At 43.2% G+C, this 22,164-nt stretch overlaps 1 protein-coding gene across 8 annotated transcripts in view; it reads right to left on the reverse strand.

Moving 5' to 3' along the window:
• Nucleotides 1–6,163: 6,163 nt before the first annotated feature.
• The window catches only part of TCF12 (transcription factor 12), a 145,955-nt gene continuing 129,954 nt past the window's right edge, over nucleotides 6,164–22,164 (reverse strand). Inside the window, exons 8-14 of one of the 8 annotated variants that reach the window (XM_015872428.2) lie at nucleotides 21,805–21,876; nucleotides 20,895–21,101; nucleotides 14,321–14,435; nucleotides 13,198–13,369; nucleotides 12,303–12,535; nucleotides 9,837–9,990; nucleotides 6,164–8,453 (exon numbers count right to left, since the gene is read on the reverse strand). In XM_015872428.2, the coding sequence (XP_015727914.1) occupies nucleotides 9,848–9,990; nucleotides 12,303–12,535; nucleotides 13,198–13,369; nucleotides 14,321–14,435; nucleotides 20,895–21,101; nucleotides 21,805–21,876 (942 nt within the window). In that variant the 3' untranslated portion in view covers nucleotides 6,164–8,453; nucleotides 9,837–9,847. The remainder of the gene's footprint in view (nucleotides 8,454–9,836; nucleotides 9,991–12,302; nucleotides 12,536–13,197; nucleotides 13,370–14,320; nucleotides 14,436–20,894; nucleotides 21,102–21,804; nucleotides 21,877–22,164) is intronic. The other 7 variants (XM_015872421.2, XM_015872423.2, XM_015872419.2 and 4 more) reach the window with 7 other exon arrangements.

Consider the following 22,164-nt stretch of genomic DNA (forward strand, 5'->3'; position numbering starts at 1 on the left):
TCTGTTGTCTGTCAGCAAAGAACAGCGCCTTACTGACCTCTTAGAATTGCAGCACTGACACTTTGTTTTTCAGGCATGCCTGCAAAGATTGTAGAAGACTTAATTGCAATTCCATTCTTTGCAGTAACTGCAGCCAACATTTTGCAGTTGCTGAAACATGAAGTTTCTTCCCTGGAGTAGACAACCTTGGAATGTCTAACCCTCCAAAAATGCCATTAGTCATATGCAAAAGCTGGAAAAATCACTAGTGGTATGAAACAAATAATTCAGGTAAGAATAATAGTGTGTTTTTTCTAGATCCATAAGTACCCAACCCCTTTGGTTCTGAGTTTGTGAGAAACTGATAGCTTGGTCTGCAATATATTGCTAAATAAAGAACCTGAATTGCTGTCTCAGCAGGAGGGTGATTGAAAATGACTAACAGGGCAGTTGTGTAGTTCTAAACACAGGATGGACAGTGAAGATGCAAAGCAATTCCCTGCTTTGTGTGACCCACAGTTGTGATCTCTGAATGCTAAAAAATGCATTTTCCCTCTATGTGTCACCTGCAGGTCTACATCTGCCAAAAGGATTAGAGAAATCACAGCAATCCTCAGTTTTCACAGATCCCCACAGCATGTATCAAACCCAAGAGGAGAGCTCAGGCAAGAAGACAGAATATGTTGTGCATTAGATGCTTCTGGTTCCAGCCTTTATTACAGGTTTCTCACTCTTTTAGTGCTGTGTCTGAGAGAAGTTAGTTAATCTCACTAAAGCTGCTTATACAGCAAAAAGGCATGTCCAGAAACTCAAATAGGAACCAACCATTCCTTACATCTCTGTATAAACTGGGAGTACCTGAACTGCAACTTCAGATCAAAAAAATACTGCTAATATACATGGTTTTTTCTCATGCTAAACTGTGAATCAGAATAGCCGGGGAAGTCTGTTTTATCCCAGCCTCAATTAGGCTTTGAAGGAATTTTCATTTTTCACAGATGACACCGATAGAATTTAACAGTAAAGACCACCCAGGACACTGGGAATCTCCAACTCCTTGGCCTCAGGTTCTCTATCAGTTCTTCTCAGCTTCACGTGTGCTTTTTGAGAGACAAAAAAAAGAACATTTCCTTCATTTTGAGCGTGGATTTCTCTTTCAGCTGAACGTTTGTGAAAGCAGCCGTTCTCAGAGCTGGGAAGTTCCAAATCCCCATTTGGAGCTGAGTACATACATTACTGAGTCAGTTGTCACACCACCTTATAGAGAACAGACAATGAACGCTGGGTTTTGTAAGTACCTTTCCTCGCTGTAAAGAAGGGCCCTTCCCCCACTCTTTTGGAAACATCTCAGTCTGTATTGGAAACAGAGGATATGATTTATTTTTATCACTGTTCCTGTCAAACTGGCCGACAGCCACAGTTTTCTGCTTTCAGATGTAGCGAGAAGCAGGGGGATCACAGCGAAGCACCATTTATGTCAGTGCCTCCTCCCTCCTCAGTTTTCTTATCTTATTTTCATGGCTACCTACTGTGCTATCTTATCACTCAACAGCCTTGCAAAACTCTGCAACTTGACCCCTCCACAGAAAGAGGTGACCTGCTGAGACCTCCCTGCTCTCCACTGCTGCTCCCTTCCTTGCAGAGCAAGTTGCTCCCTCCTTTGTTATTTTACAGCTCCTTTCTCAGTGCTTGTCTTACCTCCTCACTCCTCCTTGTTCCAAGCTCATTACGTTTCTAAGCTGAGCGTGCACTCAGCTGTGTGGCCTCCTTGGGGTACGCTTAATTCCTCACTGTCCAGCCAGCCCTTTGATGTTTGATGAAGAGGGATACATCTTCTTTTCCATCTCTTCACATGTGCCTATTAATTACTCTCTTCAGAGAGGCTGTTTACTGACTATCACTGTGTTTACAATTGAATGCAGTTAAACATTTGTTCTTCACGGTTTCCTCTCTTCTACACCACCCACCCGGTTTCTTCATTTCTTCCCAATTGTTGCAAAATGGATTTCTCCAGATCACTTTATAAAGTCACAGATGCGGTGTACTTCCATTCCCACACCCACCCTGCTCTCAAGCACTACTTTTGCTTCACTCCCAGAGAAGTAAAGGAAGTCTTTATATTGGTATTTCTATCTCTGGTTGTCTAATAAAAAAGCAGCAGCGAGGCTTAACAATTCGACCTTCCTATTGCACACAGCCTTACCTTGTGAACTGGAGAACACACAGACAGATCTGTAAGCTTCAGATTTCTGGCCTATGAAGACATAATATGAACTAAGCATAGAATAAAGAAGTGCACCCACTGAAATGAGAAGGGCATAAGCTGTGTATATGCCTTCCTGGGATTAAGGGCCCTTGGACAGAGGGGATCTTAATAGGACGGGGTGCCTAACAATGGCTGTAGCAAACACGCAGAAGGGAAGAATAACATGGTTGTAGTGCAGCAACTCAGATGTGAGATGAGAATTCCTTCAGATGTCCTTCTCATCGTCCCATATGGGGCTTAAAACATTACAAAATAATGTGAAATAAATTTAAAACAAATGTGGGCTACATTATCTTTCTCTTTTTCCCAGATTATTGTCAATCCTTTGCCATTTGTATTTGGGAAAAGGAAGGAAGCAGATACCTCAAAGAATATAGGAATTGATTTACAGCAGGGTGGTTTGAAGCTCACCATGTGTGAGCATGAGTAGGAAAGAGAGAGGATGGCTGTGAGGAAGGGGGGCAAACAGCTGCACAGTCCAACAGTGAAACAACCAGAATATCCCCAAGTGACTTAATTTGTGTCTTGGCAGAGCACTGTACCTGTACAGCTAGAGATGGGTACACGAGTTGCTTGCTGCTTTCCAGATGCAGCTTCTGCTTTTAGCACATATTACAGTACAGAATTTAAGCATGGGAACTGATCAGAATTTGGGCTGAAATCCTTTAAGGTTTGTAAGCAGCAGAGGCAGGTACTTGGAACCTGAAAATTTGAAGCTTTCTTGTAACCAGTGAAGTTTGGAGGCTGCATCTCAGGCAACGGAAACAACCAACAGACTTTAAATGAATCCATGGGCACCTGTCTTAATTAATCAGGTAGCATTAGGGATTAACGTACTCTTATATTCATAGCTAGATATATTGCATTTATGTTTGTATCATACAGAAGATCAGTTACAATGTGAGCTCTCTCGTGGTAGCTGCTGTTCTAACACAGCTTTCACTCGTATCCCCAAGACTCGCTTCCTTTCTGTGCCACCTTTCAGAGTCAGCACTGTGATACACGTGTCAGCTCTTGCAGGTGTCCACTGACGTCCTGGTGATGTTTCAAAATATGCTCCACATGTTTTGAGATGGGAACTTCTTGTTCCAGCACATTGAGATTCTGGTCCGAGCGAACGAGGCCCATACAGTAAATATGGAGCCAACAAATGTCCTACGGGGGGAATCTGATCTCAGAAGCAGTTTTGTTCAATACTCAGGGAATGTCATTTGGGAGCACTTTGCCACACCTCGTGCAACAAACAAAATTAAGCCAGTAGTAAGGGGGTGTTGGTAGGGGTATTGCTTGTGTGTGTGTGAAATTCAGTTAGAATCTTTTTCAAATAAAGAAGAAACCAAAGCCAATAGTCAGGAAAATAGAACCATTTGAACAGGACTGAGAGGCACAGGAATAGACTCACCAATGTAGGTTTGCAGAGCAATGTTTGCTCTGTTCTTTGAGACGCAGCAGATTGGAAGCCTGGATCAAAACAAACCATCAGCTATTGAACGTTTGGTTAGTTGGTGTCTAAGAAACATACAAAATACGGCCAGTGGCTCCTTCTGATAAGCTGGTAATTCCAGTACTGCTTATCTGCTCATCTGTGGGTGCTGGGGGATAAAAGGCTCAGCAGTGCTTTTACTCAATGTCTCAACTTCTACAGGAATAACCAACCACGGAACTTAATGAACGTAAACACGTAGCCCAGATCAGGGGGTTCTGGCATTCCCCAAGTCATCCTCAGCCATTAAAATACAGTGAGGGCAGACAGAAATGGCCTCAGGAGGTAATAAGAGAGTTGTACCAAAAATCCACATTATCAGGTTAGCAAGAAGGTGTTGTATTTGTTTTCCACACAAGTTTACTGTGATGTCCATTTACTTTAAGCTGGATTTCTTTTAAGAGATGAGTTGCTGAGTATCTCAGTATTTCAGATGAAAGGAGCAGAATTAGTCCCATCTGTATGACCTGCAGGTACATCCCGTGCTTTTCTATAAGCTCAGGACTAAGAGTCTGTGTCTCCTGCAGATGAATTCTGAGTTATACTGCTAATTATTCTCTCATCTGTTCAATCACTTTCAGCAGCAGCCGCCATTCCTACACATGTAACCTATGTTACGTTCCTTTTGTCTCTGTGCATTCAGGAGGCACTGCTGAAACAGAGCGGATCTCTCTAGAAAATGAAATGGCTTTAATGTTTCATCTCTCTGGTTTAACTGAAATAACCAGAGCACCAAAATACTCAGCACAGCCACCGACTCACAGATCTGCCCTCCAGGATCAGTTCTGAGTAACATTTCTAGATTTCTATCAGATGTGATACTTGATAAAGCTTTTTAAAGGTATTTTTTAATCAGTTATTATTAAGCAGATGCTCTCAAGCGCTTCAGACAGCTTGAAAAGTTGAGATTAGGAGAACTGAGAGAGGTTCTCTTTACAACAGATGATTGCAGTTATGGAGACTTAGGCCTGGCCTGTGCAGTTTATGTCCAATACAAACATTCCCAGGTGGCTGCAATCAAACATCCAACCAGCTGATGTCATTCTGACCATGCACATGGAGTTGCTTGGGATTTCACTCCAACAGTACATTCATGTTTGCACAAAGGGATAAACGATCTCACTATGGCATCCATGTTGGTGGGGGATTAACCATTCAGTGAAGCAAATGTTAAGGGTACAGAATGCTCTTGCAAATGGCACCTGGCTGCTCTTCCACAGAGAACAGCCACAGGGAGGAGAAAAAAGGAGGACTGGTGCAGCCTCCTACCTGCACAACTGCCCTCCTTACTGCCAGGTCCCACTGTCTACAGGCTGCAACATCTCACCAGCACTGTCCCAAGGCACAGGGCTGGTGGGCAGCAGGAGGCAGGGCAGCCCTCTGCAAAGGCAAACTTTGCCTTCCAGAATCTGAATCGTCTCTTAGAGACTGCTGCCACTTGTTTTGCTGCAGTGAATGGGGGAAATTTTAACTCTCCCATAAAACGTCCAGAATCTCTTTTTTAAACAGCATCGTCTCAATGCTAGAGAAAGAAAGATGGGCTCCATTTTAAGACTATCCCAATGCTTCAAGTTCACGCATGAATTTTCACACACCATTTCAGGTGCTGTTTTCTAGTGGATTGTTATCTGCTGAGGGTATCCTACATTGTTATCTGCTGAGGGTATCCTACATGCCTTTCTTCCACAATAAACAACAGCAAAGGAAAAAAGTGAGCAGTAAAATGGAGAATAAAAGGAAATGTAGAACAAAACGGAACAAAGGAATGAAAGACTGGTGATCAGGAAGTGCATGCAAACAGGACAGCAAAAGCATGGTAAAGACGAAGGATAAAACTCCATTTTTCCTCTCTGAAATCTGCTGGTTTTGTGGGGCTGTTGGCTTAAGCATTTAGGAATTAGCCACGAAGATCTCACTGCGGCCTTCGTATGACTTGAGAACTGTGCACTTCCATTTTCTTTCATTCACTTGCAAGAAGAAAAACTGTCAGCACTTTGAATTCAAGCTTAAGCTGTGGAGTTTTTATTCCCCACAAAACACACACAGGTGCATCAGTGAATTCAAACTCAGCACTGTGAACTTCAATATAAAAGAGGAGCTCAGCTGTTACAAGTGGGTCTTAGGGGGGCAAAGTAAAGGTGCGAGGCGCAGCAGCAGGGAGGTGCCTATGGGGAGCAGCCTCTGCTCTGGCTGCTGGCTGCCTGTGCAATTCCTCCTGCACACAGCAGCCAGTGCAGACCAGGTGCTCCTCCTCAGTAGGAATTTCTGCCCTGGCTTCATGGGGAGCAGCACCAACACTCCTTGCAGCGCCTGCTGAGCGCCCTGAGAACCAGCGTTACTTTCTAACTGGAGAAAGGCAGCAGCTGTTTTTGCCAGTGCTTTTCAAGCACCACGGTACCTACGAGAGAGAAATGTAAAGAACTCACTGATTTACCATGTTAAAAAAAGATGGCACATTTATTGCTACATAAATGTTATATACATAGTGTTTTCTGTTACATTGACAGAAAGTTTTTGAACTTCTTGCTGCTGGTTGGAAAGGTTTATCAGCAATACCTCGAAATTTGACACAGGGTACAAATCTGCAATAAACCAACAATGGAAACTGGAGAACAAGATGAGAAGCAATTCATCTCGGACAATTAGCTCTTACAATACTCCATAGGTACTACACGGTATGCTAGAACCCTACTATGGTCTTACAATGCTATTGTAAATTTCTGATATTAATGAACAGGTTATGGTAAATAACCCTACATTTTTACTACCTAATATAGTAAAATAAAGTAAGAAACTTTTTACTGAAAACTTTTTCGATTTCAAAAATCTAGAAAGAGTAATATTTAGAATTCAAGAAATTTTCTTACAAGATTATTGTATAAAAGACTAGCTACAGTGAAAAATAAGCCAAATGTTTTTTTCTTTCTATTTTATGAAGGAAAGCTTCTGGGCGTACTGCAAAGTCTAATATAGCCAAAAAGACAACAAGCTTAGAAGGAAAAAGGCCAGGCAGTGGCACGTGATCACTTTCACACGTCATAAGCAACAAATTTGTTTAGCCAATAAACACTGAAATGAAGAACAAGGCCACAGATATAATCAGGTGTTATCTGATGGTATATGCAAATTAAAGGAACAGAAACGAGTCCACTATCCTCACAAACTGTTCTGTTAGGAACCATTGAAAACGTGAGCTTCAATTCATTAGTTTATTTTAACGATCCAGCTTTTGTTCTTTCAATTTTAACGACTTCATGAAAAGTGTTGTTTTGTTCCTGTTTTGTACGGTGAACCAATTACCGGCCATGAAAGATGCACTACATAAACAATAGCTCAGACAACCTTGGCTTAGGAAGTTTCCTCCCATGGTCATTGCAGTGGAAGACAGTTTCCATGGAAGTTCAAAGGGATTTTAACCATTTCCACACATTTGTGACAAAGGAAATACTTATGGACACTGTTCTGGTGGAGAAACATTTAATGGTTTAATGTTAATATGGCTTGGGAGGGGTCATTTGTTTGCATTTGATTCACACGGGTTTTTCTCCACTGACAAGCCATACAAAAAGGACAAGATAACTGATGTATACAGGAAGGAAAGATCGGTGACCATTGCTCTTATACTCCACTAGATAAGCGCACCGTGCTGGTGGCTGTGTCATCACACTACCTGCCGCGGTGAACTGAGGATTTTACCATTCACCAAAAATACAGCCTGAAAAAAAGAAAAAAATCTCCTTTGTATTTTAATGCGTTTTGTGCTTACGTACAGCTAACACTTTACAGGTACTATATGTAGTACTTACTGCTCGGAAAACAAAGCAACTCTAACAAAGTAGATTCTCCCCACCCAATTTACACTTCACGTTACAAGCTTTACTATGAAGCCTAGAAGCCTAAAAAGGTTTTGTTTATAATTAGAAAAAAAAACATTTGAGGAAAGTCTGAGGGAAAATAAAAATCAATTTTTAAACCTACGAAAGGTTATGGTCACAGCGCTGCTCCTGCCTGGAGCCCGCTCAGGAGGCCCCTTACCAGCCTGACACACAGAGCTCAGTATGGAAGGGTAACTGTGACCATAACTGTTCAGATTACCAGAGACCAAAAATAACATAAAAAAAAGCTATACCAAGGAATAGTTTCCTATTGCGTGGAAAACACTAGTCATATGGCAAAAGGAGAGGAAAGGACAACAAAAGACTTTTCCCTTCCTTTTTTAAGACACTAATAGGTATGCTGGGAATGCTACGGGTCGACGGTTGTCACTGCTTTGTTCTCTGAATGTGAACAGCTTTAATAAATGCTGGCATCCAGCTGAAATCGTATCAGCTTTTAACATGTTAACTTTTCCCTTTATATGTAGACCTTTACAGTTCCATAACAATAAATAAAATTTGTAGTTACAATGCATTTGTCAATTCAGTTTAGGCACAAGGCAACTTCCACAATGAGTGGAGAGATCACAACAGTCTCTGATTGTGCAGAAGCGACACACTGCTTGCAACAGAATGATATGTTCAGAGTATTTCAACGGGCTGAAATTCTATCTGAAGATCCTCTATCTTCAATCCTGATGCAGGTGTTGACCAGTAGCTTTGATCATTAGATTGCATTTGGGTTTCTTGCTTCAAGTGTTTTCTCCTGTCAGGTTTGTGTCTTCATATAATGTTAGTTGTCTGTGTCCTTGTGAAGAAAGGTCACCTTCTGTGTATCCTACCAATAATTCTGCAATTTTAGCAAGAAATTTGGGAGGAAAAAAGGATATTAGGAAAAGAAACAGTGAGAAGCACAACATCAACACCACTGAACCAATCTGAACTGTCATTTATGGCATTTTCAGTCAGTTTCAAAGTGTGGAAGAATATCATTCTGAGGGGTCCCGAGATCCTTTTTCCACATCAGCACAGGCAGAAGCTCCATAAAAACTAACAATCTCCAACCTCCTACTGGGGGAGGCAGCGCAGCTGCATCTCCATCCTGCTCAAACACCAGCACCTGTCTGCTACGAGCCAAATTTACATCAACTACTGAGCAGTTACTGAAATCTTCACACGCTAGAAACAAGATATAGAAACAGGAGGTTATGTTCTCTTTTCTAATGCAAAGGCAGTTAAAAACAACTTGCACCATAATTCTTCAACAATTTACTTTCGTTTTAAGAAAGCACGCAACTGCCGTATGGTATGAAGTAATGAGGATGCCAAGAGCAGCAAGAGTTAAACATGTCCACAAATGAGGCTGGATAATGGCCGGCCCTCTGAGCATTACTGGCACTGAACAGTTTAGTCTCAGGAAAATGACTTATTTAGAGTCCGGGTATAGGAGAAAAAGCATTATTATCTGTGAAGCCGAGATCTAAGAAACTACAATTGGATTGGACTTTGATTTGTGTATTCCCATTTCTCAAATAAGCACGAGACAGCGCCTAATTTAATCACTGCTGCTAAAGACAGGCATTACCGTACGCAGCAGAGCCTGGACTGCTTTAAGTGAACTGCCTTGCACTGCACTGCTTGGAGCATTTGGAAGCACTGGTTTTCCTCTCCAAGCTGCACACGTTGCTTTTTAAATCTTCACTAAGACAGACAGTGAATTAAGGGCTATCAACCTGTGCTGGGCAGGAGATACAAGCTGCAGTGGCCGGCCTTAGGGCAGACAGCAAATCTCTCTGAGATAAGAACATCTCTAACTGCTTTTACCAGCACTGGGAAACAACACATGGATTTTTAAATGAACAAATGTGATATTTAGACCACCTAAATACGTATAATTAATCTCTATTATTCTTGGCTTATCTAGCAAGCTGCAAACTACTCCTCTGATGTGACGCCAAGAAGGCCACCTGAGCCAAGAGCTTTATCCATCAACAAAAACACAGGCAAAAGAGGAGAATTTCACTGAAATCTCCTTATGATAAAACCACACAAACCTGCATAATTTGCTTATGCTCAGAAATATGAAAGTTCTTGGCAACATCAAGACGTTCATACTAATGGCAGCACAGCAGCTTACAATAAACATATCCAGGTCTTCCACATGTTAGCCAATAAAATGTAGCAATCAGACCCGCTGTCACCCCAGGCACCCTGCTCCAGACAACAGACGTACCTGGCTGGTGTTCACATATGACCCATAGGGTTGGTAGTTTCACTCAGGCCAGGGTGGCTTCCTGGGTGTGGTGTTGGCGGCTCTGCCGATACGGCAGAAACTTTTTCTTCTTCCCTTCTCTTAAGGCAGGCTGCTTTAGGGTTTAGGTTTCGTTCTGCAACAGAAAAATAACATCCCATACGGTGATACCCAGGGGAGCATCAACACTCACTGCAACAGAAATAGCTACGCAGCATCCCTGTGCGCTCACAGGCCTGTGCTAAAGCAAAGGTGCCTAAAGCTGCAACAGGCTCTGCTGCAAATCCAGCCCTGCAGCTCCTGAAGTGGTATTTAAAAGGAAAAGAGAGCTGACTTTCTGCCTATGTACATCGTCAGAAACACTGAGAAAGGAAGCACCTCTCCCCACAGAAAGTTGCTACAAACGCAAACTGAGAAAAGTTTTCTGTAATTTATCATGAATTAAAGCAGAATGTTGAGTTTGGTTGATAGCTGGAGTCACACCAACCCTTCTGACATCACACAGCCTTCAGTAACGTTTCTGCTTCTTTCTCTGCCTGCAATGTGAGCTTTGCTCTAAGGGAGAGAATTTCTGAAGTCAACACTTGTCTTCATAACTCACTTTCACCCCCAAAGAGCCCGATGAGAAACTGACTTCTCTTCATGACATGGCTTTTTCTGTAGGTTTAAATGGAGCCAGCCTTGTTTTAAGAGATATTTAATTATGTAGAAACTTTGAAAGGAACTTAATTTCCAGTCATTCAAGAAATGGAGCTAAAAACGTTTACAGTTATAAGCTTAACATCTGAAATGCGTCATTTTGAACAGCATCGATCACAAAACAAGAAGATGCATCGCCAAGAGAGAAAATGGCTGATGCCGTTATATAACACAGTGGGTAAAGCTGCTCTGGATGCCACACAAAGCTGTGTCACTCAGTTTCAGGACGCTTAACGGACATTGGAATGGTGCAAGGAAAGACTGCGTGAGATGAAGCAGGGAACGGGGCCTTCAAATGCACAGCAAGTAGAGCACAAGGTGACATGTGTGTGCGAGGAAGGGAAATTCCTCAATTTAAATTGTCTGCAGAGTAAGTCCAAATTAATTGCAAGTATGTTCAGGGAAAAGGTTTCTAACAGTGTTACAGTTTGGAAGCAGCCTCTGACCAAAAGCCAAAGTGCTTCCCTTCGTTTTTACACAGCCTGTTTGATGCTTTTTAACCAGTAAAAGCCATTAACGTTCTTCTGGCTTCATAACAGTCCATCTCATCTTACAAAGACAGAAAAGCATTTTCAGATGAAAAAACCCCAAGGTCAGAGTCCCAGAAATGCTGAGATCAGCTGGTATCTGATCTGCAGAGAAACAGCCCTTTCTGCACATGCCTTGCAAGAATTCTGACTGGAGACACTGTGTTTGTTTCCAGCTGGGTCGGTACAGCTGCCCCAAAATCCTCTGCACACCATCCTTACTGCAAAGTACATCAAAGCTTGCATTAGGTCATTCACTTTGTCACTGCACTGACTTTAAACAATTGCTTTGTTCCACTGCAAGCAGCAAATTTGGAAATAAAGTAAAAATAAGGTACACAAAAATAAGACATTGATGTCATTCAGTGACATCAGCAACTCAGAAATGTAGCACTTCAAGTAAATACGACCACTGACATCACCCACATCCAAAAGACACTCCTTGCTCATCCGAGATGCTAAAGATGGTTATTTAACAGCCCGAGGGAGCAGAGAAAGAGGATGCTCACCAGTCTATGTGACAACTATGTGAGGAGCAGTCTCTGAAATTAGGCTTGAGATTAAAAGCCATCAGTAGCTTCTCTGACAGACAAGGATGGGACGGCTGAAAAACTAAATACAATTCCCAGAGGAATCAGCTCTCCTTGTAAGAAAGTGAACTACAAAAAGAATTCTTCCTTCTGCAGCTCTCAATAAATGTATTTCTGACCTGGAAAAACCTAAAGGAACTGGGGACAGGTAACACATGCAAAATGAACCCAGACTCCTGCAGGCTTGCTCTTCCTCCCCAGAATACATTTAGTGCAAAGACCTGAGGAAGTGCAGCTAACTCACTGTATTTTAGTATCTCAGTTGTGTGCGGTTCATCTTAAATGGCATCTCTTGTTTTGCTAAAGCATCTCTACCTCTGAACCAGCACTGGTTTGAATTGTATAAAGCAAGACGTGTCAATGGCTTCACTAATTCACTTTCAGCACTTGGAAACAAAACGGCTTACTGCACAGGAAAGAAAAAAGATGGAAGTTCACACCCTGCACTCCCTTCCTCCCCCTTTTTTAAAAAAAAACAAAACAAAACAAAAAAACCCAACCCAAACAATTCCTTGTTTTTCCTCAGCAATCTGTAGCAGTCACACAAGCTGAATGCTTTCAGCAGCTCGTGCCTTGGGCTGCCCAACACTGCTCCATACCGACGTGCTGCAGCACAAGGATGGGCTACTGACCTCTCACTTGCTGCTCTAGACTGAGGATGACGGCCACAGCCTGGTGAAGAATCAGCAGTTTTGTCTGTGGTTTCTCACTCTTCAGATGAAGCTGACACATCCGGCCGAGCTCTTTGAATGCCTCGTTAATGTCTCGTACACGCAAACGCTCTCTGGCATTATTTGCCATTCTTCTCTCCTTTTCTCTTTCTATTTTCTGCTCTGGGTTTAAATCCTCATCTTCGTTAGTACTGCTGTGAGAAAGCATAAATAAAAGTATATCGAAATATCACTCACAATTCGATCGAGTCACCCTGCCAGTTCAGAAGTCTCAGCTGATGACATTAAAACTCCTTCCTACTTGCTGTATTTCATATTGAAGCTCATGAAATAACCATACAACAGGTTTACATACAGCAGAGCTCCAGTGCTCACCAGCACTTGGGTCAGACCTACCAGGCAGATCCAACAGCATTTCACCTGGTCTGACTCCAGTTCTTTTGTCCACGTTTGGAAATGGAAGGTATGTCACACATACAGTCATACAGCCCCCTGTTCATCAGGACACGGCTCTGCACCACTACTGGCTCCCACTTAAAGTACAAAGACTGTGTCTCAAACGCTCCTTGGAACTTGATCTGTCCAACCAGAGCCGTTCCATTCTCATCTGTCACGATACTCATCCCTGGGCAGACAGGAGCCAAGACACTTTCTTAAGGGATGTGTAATTTTCAGGTGATTTTCCAGTATATGTAGATGAGTAGATAGTAATATTGCACACTGCCTCTGTATTTCAGCTGCCTATTGACACATGCACTGAGGTAATGCAAAGGCTTTGGAATAAACTTGCTGAACTTACAGAAAATCTCCAACCAATAATGAAGCACAAATAGTCTCGCTCCTGTCAGCGACCCACCTTGTTCTTCCTCTGGATGAAACCTTGATATCCTTCTGGGAGGACTCATCATCCGATTTCATGTCATCCGATGAGGGGGGTTCATGTATATTTTCATCCTTCTCCTTATGTTCAGACTTGATTTCTGTTGGACCTATAGCCACAGACTGGCTCTGCAAGCCACCTGACAGTGCTGCAAACAAACAAAACCATGTGAGCAGCATAGGGCCAGGCACCCATCCCTGTCACAAAACCACGCAGACACTGTCAGTGTGAGGCCAGAGCACAGCAGGCAGCCTGGGAAGCCAACACACAGAACTGTGCTCTGCTAACGGGCTGCATATCTGGGAAGGCTTCTTCTCAGGCGCTGGAATGGGCTTCTCAGGGAGGAGTGGAGTCACTGTCCCTGGAGATGCTGAAGAACCAACCCTAATGATTCTATGAACAGGAACAAAAGATAAACCCGAATAACACCGCTGTACCTGGACACGAGTCAGGGGGTGTAAAGAGATCATAATTAACCAAGAGCAGCCTAATCACTGAAAGGCGCTGAAAAAGATGGAAGGGCATTTTGAAAAGTACGAAAATTTGCACCTCAGGTCTGGGTTGCAAATCTAAAGGCAGAGCTACAGCTGTAGTGACAGAGGGTTGGGCCTAGGCCAAATCTGCCAGACACATCCCTACGTGGCACAGGCACGATGATGAACGAGCCGACGTCTGTTTCCTATAGCTCACTTCTTTGGGCTGAAAATTAAAGGAACTGTAAACAACTGCATGCAGACACCTCCTTTTACTGGCTGCACTGAAATGGGCATCAGCCCACTGCAGCCCTCTTGGTCAGAGGGAAGGGGCTGCTGTCCTGGATGTGGAGGTTACACCCGCTGACAGCAGAAGGCAGCGGCCACACGCAGGGCCTCTGTGGAAACTGCAACGGAGCAGGGCTGACGTGAGGATGCCCTACAAATTACTGCAGTGATCCCTAACAGTGGTAGCTTATAGTGTCTAAAATTGAAGATAATTTTCTCTTCTCAGTCTTGCTGATGCTCCTATCCCCTGTACTGACGCACATTCACCATGACCTATAGCCTCACTGGCTCCAGATCATTTCAGACCCTGCTCAGCATTTAGTGTTGCTGAAAGTTACCTCGGTAGCTCTCCTGTGTTTTATGATTTAGTTCCGTGCTCTGAGCAGAAACTGTACTGGGAAGAACCGCGTGGTTGCTGTTGAGGCTGACGCTTTCCTCCCGATGAGCTCCAACCTAAAAGGAAAGCAAAGCAAATATTTCTGTCACAGATTCAATTCAAAGAAAACAGTCCAAAAACCAGAATTTTAAAGGATAAAATATGTGCTGGGTGAGAGGTCAGAACTCAGGCTGTACTTCAGCAAGGGAAAGATTTAGCTGAAAGATGCTGTGACAGTGTGCCACTTGACAGCAGCATATTGGATTACGCCGCGCTCCAAGCAATGACCAGCACCTGTCTGGAATAATGTAACAACCTCACAGTTTTCTCCAATATTGCCCCACAGAACACTACAAAATTCATTCATTTATACCTGGGAAGGATAAGACTCAGTTAATATTAGATTGCTGTAAGGTGCTGCAACTGTCAACTGCAGTGCTCGTAATAATCTGAGCCCCAATGGAAAGTCACGGGAGCTGTAATTTTCACTGCATGTGAATGGCTTTTATATACGCACATGGACAAAAGCATTTATTTATATAGATACACATTTAAATACCACAAAAACATCTCATTTTTTAATCGCTGAAACAGGATTAGAAGAGAACCAGATCTAATTTCAGAATGTTATTTTATTTGCTTCAGTATTTTCCTCTCGTTCTCCTCCTTTCTCACCTACACACACTTCACTCTGTCCCATCACTGCACTGGATGGTACCAAAGTAACCCAGCTTTGGAAGCTTTTGATTTAAAGAGCACAAAAGTCCCTTAAATATTTATAATACGACCAACGCAATACAATTAACCAGTTAAAAAATCATAAGAACAAAGATGAGGGATCACACTATTACTTGTACAGTTACAAGAACTGCCTGCAGATGAAGCTTTTTACTGGAACGGTAGCAAACATGTCAACTAGAAGATTAAGCCTTTAATTAAATAGGTTTATTGCCTGGAGTTACACATGAGAACCACTGTTTTTCAATAAATCCTTCAATCCTAGTAAACTGCTGAGCTTTGAATCCCTCTTGAGTAATTAATGCAGCTTTTACCTTTCATGTCTTAGTATGGATTTTACCCAGAGAGAGATAAATACCCTTATGCAAGTTTATCCTTTGTTTAATATACACTCGTTCCTGTAAGCTAACACAGGAACAGAAACGGAACGGGGGACCCCCCCCAACCCACAATCCCATCAGGTCGCTCCGTGCTGCAGAGAATCACAGCCGGCACAATATCCGCTGCTCTGAGCTATGTGTCCATCGGCCTCAGCACAGCCCTGTGAGCAGCTCCCCGAGGGGCAGCCAGCCCCGTCCCACTGCAGGCACAGCCGTGCTGCACGCAGCTCCAGAACGGAGCCTGAGAACAGGGCAAGGGACCACCCTGCTGCGGTGTGTTTTCCTTTCTCCTCCTGGTCACGCTTAGTCCTAACACAGCAGGGTGCTTTTATTCAAGCTACAAACTATCCGTCACCTCCAGCACAAGTTTTTTCCTAAACTTCCTTCTTAAAGGAAGAGAAAAAATTCTCACAGCTGTGCCCAAAGCCAACAGCCGCCAGGAGCCGGGCAACTTTCAGCCCTAGAGGAGCAACAGACTAACACATTTATTGTGATAAAGGCAGAAAATAGATTAGGAAAAAGAAAAAAAAAAGATGATGCTTCAGTTGTTTGAAACAGGTTTATAAACCCAAAGCACGCTATGTAGATTAATGAGATCCGTGCAGGGCTCTCGTGGGCTGCAGCGCTGCAGAACTGACTGTAGTGTGTTGATCTCTGATGGGTGACACGGGGGATACCAAGGGGGGCCAACAGGAGCCCAGACCAACACACGCTGGAGTTGCTGCATCCCACCCCGCACCCAGGAGCTCCATCTGGTCTGACAGACACCACACAGTGACGGCTCAGGGGCTCCACTCTGCAGCTCCTGCCTCCACAGCAGGTTGGTACAGTAAGTCTGCTTTTGGTTTATTGCCCTCTGCTCACATTTCACAAGAAGAAAAAAAGACCCCAGTGTTTATGTTTAAATGGAGCACAACTTTTGAGCTTCCCTGACATCTTCTGAAAGACATTCCATACCACCACCACGTCTTTTCCTTATTTTGGCACGCAACCACAGGGCTGGACAGAGGGCCCAGCATCCCTGTGCTGCCCGCTGTGCTGCTCTCCTCATGCTCTGACCTGGGCCCCTCGCTGCTGCTGCTCACAGAAACTCCCGCACAGCACCTCAAGGGCACACAGGGACCGAGCAGCTCTGCTGTATCTGAATGCATTTACATGCGTTCCAGCCCCCTGCCTGCTCCTGCCTGCCAGAGGCGGAGGGGCGGCTCAAGCTGCAATCTGGACTATTTCAGCATAATGACGTTAGCAGAGCTCTCTTTGTAACCCGATTCCTCCCACGAATGTTTCTCCTCCACTTCCTGGCGCACGCAGCTCTCCCAGCGCCCACCATCCCTGCACAGCGCTCGGCCAGTGGCTGCACCAGCAGCGGGTCCTGTAGGGCCGCTATCGGCACACAGCTGTGCCTGGCCCAGCACTGAGAGCCACCACGGGACCATGGCAGGACCATAGCGTGCCAGGCAGAGACACGGCTCCGTCCCACCTCACAGCCGCAGCATGGTGTGCGGGTCCCCAGGCAGCACTTCTGATGTGGGCTGTTAAAACTGCACTGTCCCACCAGTAATGACTTGCAGCAGTCAGTTCTATAAGGAAACTGAGTTAATTCATCCTCTCGTAAGCTGATGTAGCCTGATTTTTGTGATCTCTCTCCAATAAAACCTGAATACTCTGTGCAGCGTAGAAGCCACCAAAAAGCTGGATTGGGCTCACAAAGCTACAGTGTCAAGGCCAGGATGTTTTAGAAACACTTTGAAAAGAGACCAGCCCAGAAATTGGGCCTGTTAAAAATACGTGTATGTAAATCACTCACATGTTCAATGAGGTGCATTTGTTCTCTATATAATTAAGAGCTAGTGAATAGTCAGGAATTACAGCAAGCCCAAGGTTTATCTCGGTCAGTAAAACCACAGCCTGCGACAAGCAGCACTCCTATATGCACAACTGCCCCGCTGCTGTATTTATTTGTAGGAGCAGACAGCCCACACACAATCAGACTTGAGATCAGGAGTGCAAATCTGAGCCTGGCCAATGCAGCAGTGAGGTCTGAGATCTAAAGCAGAGCACAGGGCTCCGAGCTTTGGACAGCAGAACAAAGCTGGGCAGCACATGGCGGGGATGGCACAGTGCTGCCTGCAGGACACGGCGATGCGGCGCAATGGAAACCTGCTGTTAATCACCGGCTCCGCTCGCGCTGCAGCTTGATTAAAAGCCTTTACTCATATTCCCTCTTGGACTTATCCAAGCATATTTAGAAATATATGCACTTCCCAAGCCACGGCAGCCTGCCACTTCGGCCACAGTCACCAGCATCATTTTAACTACAGCGAATGTAACAAAGACAGTCAAAAGGACTTGGAATGAGGATTTTTACATGGCAGACAGCTCAGAGCCGGCCGGGAAGCACCAGCTCTGGCAGCGCTTGGGCAAGAACAGAGCCTGGTGCTGGCGGAGCCGCCCAGGTGCCTGCGACTGGGGATTGAGTTTCATCCTTAACTGAGTTTCCAGGCCTTTTATTTATTTATTTTTAATCAATTCAGGCTGTTCTTTTTTCCATTGTATTGCAATGACAAATAAAAAGCAGCTTGAATAAGAACAAAAAGACTATTACTTCTTAACTTTTCAATAATACATGAAATAAAATACAAATCAACTTCAAAGGCCACTTAGCAAATATTTGATGAGGTTGAGATATTAAAAATCTATTTGAATAAGTCTAATGGGCAGCCCAGCTAAAAAGAAAACAAGAACATTCGCAGTGAACAGGAAATGAAGTCAACCAGAGTTTTAAAATAAATCTGGCTCGAAAATTAAGCAAATGTTACAATAAAACCATGTCTGGTTACGCTAATTACATAAAAAGGAGTTAAATTACTCATTTCCTAGCTCCTTCTGCCAACATCATCTTCTTCAAGGGAAATTCAATTTATTTTTTCCCTTTTCCTTGCTACAGAACAAAACTGTTTTGTAGGAAGATCCTGCCATCCCGCCCAACCCCCCTCAAGGAAGTTTCACTTATTGGTGAATCCCACTGAACACTTCTCGACCAGAAAGCCCGACCAGCACATCAGACAAACAAACAAAGGGAAAATAGCTTAGCAACGGTGCCAATTCTAGCTGCGCTATTAGCCAGTACTTACCATTACCCTAACGTCTGCAGGAGGCACTCTACAACTAAGAGAAATGTCATTTCTGAAACAACTCTAGCTCTCACAGTTCAGATTTGTGCCGTATACTCTGCTCTTTCACGGCCCTATTTCAGGAAAACAAACTCTACAATAAGTGCTCTTGGGGACGAGCAGGTAACGAGCAGCCCCAGCATTACACCTCATGCTTCTGCAGCACCAACGATGCAGCCGCTGCTGATAAAACCCCTCAGTTCCCCTACAGCCCCATGTGCCACCCTCTGCTCTGCTCTGCTCTGCCTGCAGGTCGGGACTCCTGCACAAGTCGTGCCGAGTTCCTGCAATTGCAAATGATGACCAAGGTGCTCTTTGAGGCTGGGCAAGGCCGCAGCAGGATGCTTTCTGACAGCCAATATTTCTGATGTAACAAAATTAAAGTCAATCCAAGAAATTCTTTAGCTGACTTTTTTGTTTTTTAAAACCAAAACTGATCTGTGAGTTGGTTTCACCCAGTGAAGGGAAAATACTAAAGGAAATCCTTTTTTAATTTCCTGACCTAAAGATATTCCTATCAGACAGCAACCATTCTTCAATTGAAACTGCAGAACGATCATCATAAGATAAATCAGGTTTATATTACATTTAATTACACAATAACATTAAACTACAGCAGATCAAGGAAACTTCATTTGTTTTGGAGAGTCATTTTCTACTGTCACCTATTTTAATCAGCACTGAGCTGATAAATGCAGCACAGCTCAGTCTCCACCAGCAGACTTGGGTGCATTCTGGCTCGGTGTGTATCTGACTGAGAGGTGTCAGAAGGCTTCACAAGCTGCAGAACAATTTTATCACTGCAGTTTCAGTCACTTGTTTTACCCTACACCACAAAAGCCTAAGAGAAAAGTTTCCCTTTGTATGGCTGTATTTCAGCCTATTCTAGAACACAGTACAACTTTCCCTCCAGCAGCGTTTTAAATATTAACTATGAGGCAGTATTAAAAAAAATTCTGAAGTATTTATGTATCATTTCCTTCATTACTAAAAGCAACTGTGAACTTGTACAGAGATCTAAAGCTGGATATGCCATTGGAAAAGCAACCCCCCCCCCACGGCCCCCAAACACACGCAGCTTATAGAAAGTAACCAGTTCTTTTTGATGTTTACTGCAGCAGTTCTGAAATTAATATAACTGGATGTGTGACGTGCGAATGGGAGAGCCTGGAACTAATTCTGTTTTATAGAATACAAACCCTTCAGCAATCGGGGTACCTAATTATTTTGATGATAGGTGAAATTTTGCCTTGATCACACAGTACCCAGCTGCGAATCTGTTTTATAACAGAAAATTTCACAGCATGTAACTGGTCTTTAAAGTTACACTGTAAACATGCAAACACATGGCACCGCTAAAATAAGCATGTTTTTAAAAAGCTCTTTTTTTTCCCCCGTCAGTATTTTTGAGAAGAGGGGAATGAAAAGAAAGAAAAAGGGAAGTGAGCAACTCCACAAACATCCCTCATTTACCATACAATGCCTTCAATGCGTTTCTGATCTCTGAAAAGCTCAACTACATTTTCCTTTCAGAATAGTTCACATTTTTAAAGAAACTAAAAGGGACAATTGAATTATTTAACTCTTCTTGGGGATTAATCTGAAAGTTGTTTCCTCTTCATTGTTACTTACTCTACAGCTGTGCTCAAACTCCTTTTCATTTAGGGGGAAAAAAAACAGTTTAATTTTTGAGCCTGCACACACTACGGTTCCACATTCCAACAGCTTCCTCCCAGTCCTCTGCCAGCATCTGCTATTGAAGACTAGTTCCAATTTACAATAAACAGCTTTTCCAGACCAGAACACTTGAAATTCAGTCCTTCTTGACTGCTTTTCCCATTCAATCTCCCTATTCACCATTTCAAGGAGAAAACTGTTCTGCCAATTATTACACATCTGGAAAAAATGCATGTATAAGCTGAAACGCTCTCAGCAGAAAGTTTCAGCTTTCCGCATATGGTCACAGCAGGATTTTATGGGCCACTGACCAGGCCAAAGTCTAAGTTTTCCCATCTTTCTCCTCCCCCCTCATATCTGCCCACCCCCACTCCAAGCCCTCTAATTGGAAACCCATAGCAGGTGCAAGCTGCCTGCCATCTTTTTCTCTACAATAACCTCTAGTAGTTTTTTCTTGATAAATATTAATCCCAGAGTCCCATTTTCACTAGACAGGCTCCACGATCCCTCACACACACCAGCTGTAACAGCTTTGCACAACTACACGCATGTTTAAAAACAGTATTACCATTGATGCTTGTCTGTTGGCTGCTACAAGGCTAGATGCTCCATAACTTGAGTTCAGGCTTCCGATTGGCCCATTATGGGATGGTCCCAATAAACTGTGTATATCTCCATGGCCACCTGATAGGCTTGTTGAAGGCCCCACAGCATGATTTCGTAGTACGTGGATGGCATCATCGAGTCTGTCCAAGCGATCCTCCATTCGAGACTGCTGTTGGGATTCAAGAGGACCAGCAACAGTCATTACTGAGTAATTCTGCAGGCTGCTTTTACCGTAACAGCTTCTACCTCAGAGACATTAAAGAAAGAAGATGAAATATAGTATCAAAAGGCTTCAAAAGCACCTACCAGCACTACAAACAAACAGGAAAAAGGAAAGATATCTGGAGATTTTGCTTGAGGTAGCATTCATTCCACAAATAGGTGGCAGCTTTTAAAGTGAAGCTTATTACAAGGTTAATATTACTTAGCTTCCATTACATGGCATGAACAAGAAAAAAGGAAGTGCTACAAAATACACTAATACCGGGCAAGAAAGAATCATCACCAGCAAATCAGCCTCAACACATCGGTAACAACTAAGAGAGGCAGGGGCTTTTTGAGAGCCAGTGTCACAAAAAGACTGGACAAAAGTTACTTTCTAAAACTGATCTTTAACAGATATTTCAGAAATAAAACCAAGTTCCGAATGTTACCGCACAGCAGGTTTCTGCCTTACATTTATTTTTGGAGACCAAAAAAAGAAAAAAAAAAGAAAAACCAATTCTGACATTGCAGCTCTCTAGAAACTGAAAGAGCAGAATGTTGGAGTCAAAGGATGGGTCATGGGCTACACTCATTTAAGATTTTAATGGGGAATCCGAAGGAAGCATTAATTGAAACACAAAAAGGCACCATCTAAATTGAAATAGTACCTCACAGACATCCTTTAAGAAGGACATTGCATCTTGCAAATGCTCGTGAAGTTGCTGTTCAACTCGATTTTTCTGGCAAAGTCAAGACAGAACAGGAAGCAAAGCATAGGTTAAGATTAATTCAAAAAAGAGGTGAGGAAACAGCTGATGTGCACGTCAGCAATAAATTGTTAGTCAAGTTAATGCAACAGAAATCTGATTATATCAAGATAAGAAAAGGCTAATATTTAACACTGCCGGTACGTTAGCATTCTAAGATGTACGTATCAATAAAATATAACTGCAAAAATATCCAAGAGAAAATTGATTTACATTTATCCTTGTTAGACACAGGAGAAGAAATTATCTGTGTGGAAACCA

Source organism: Coturnix japonica, chromosome 10 (genome assembly GCF_001577835.2).
Source record: "Coturnix japonica isolate 7356 chromosome 10, Coturnix japonica 2.1, whole genome shotgun sequence".
Classification (NCBI taxonomy): domain Eukaryota; kingdom Metazoa; phylum Chordata; class Aves; order Galliformes; family Phasianidae; genus Coturnix; species Coturnix japonica.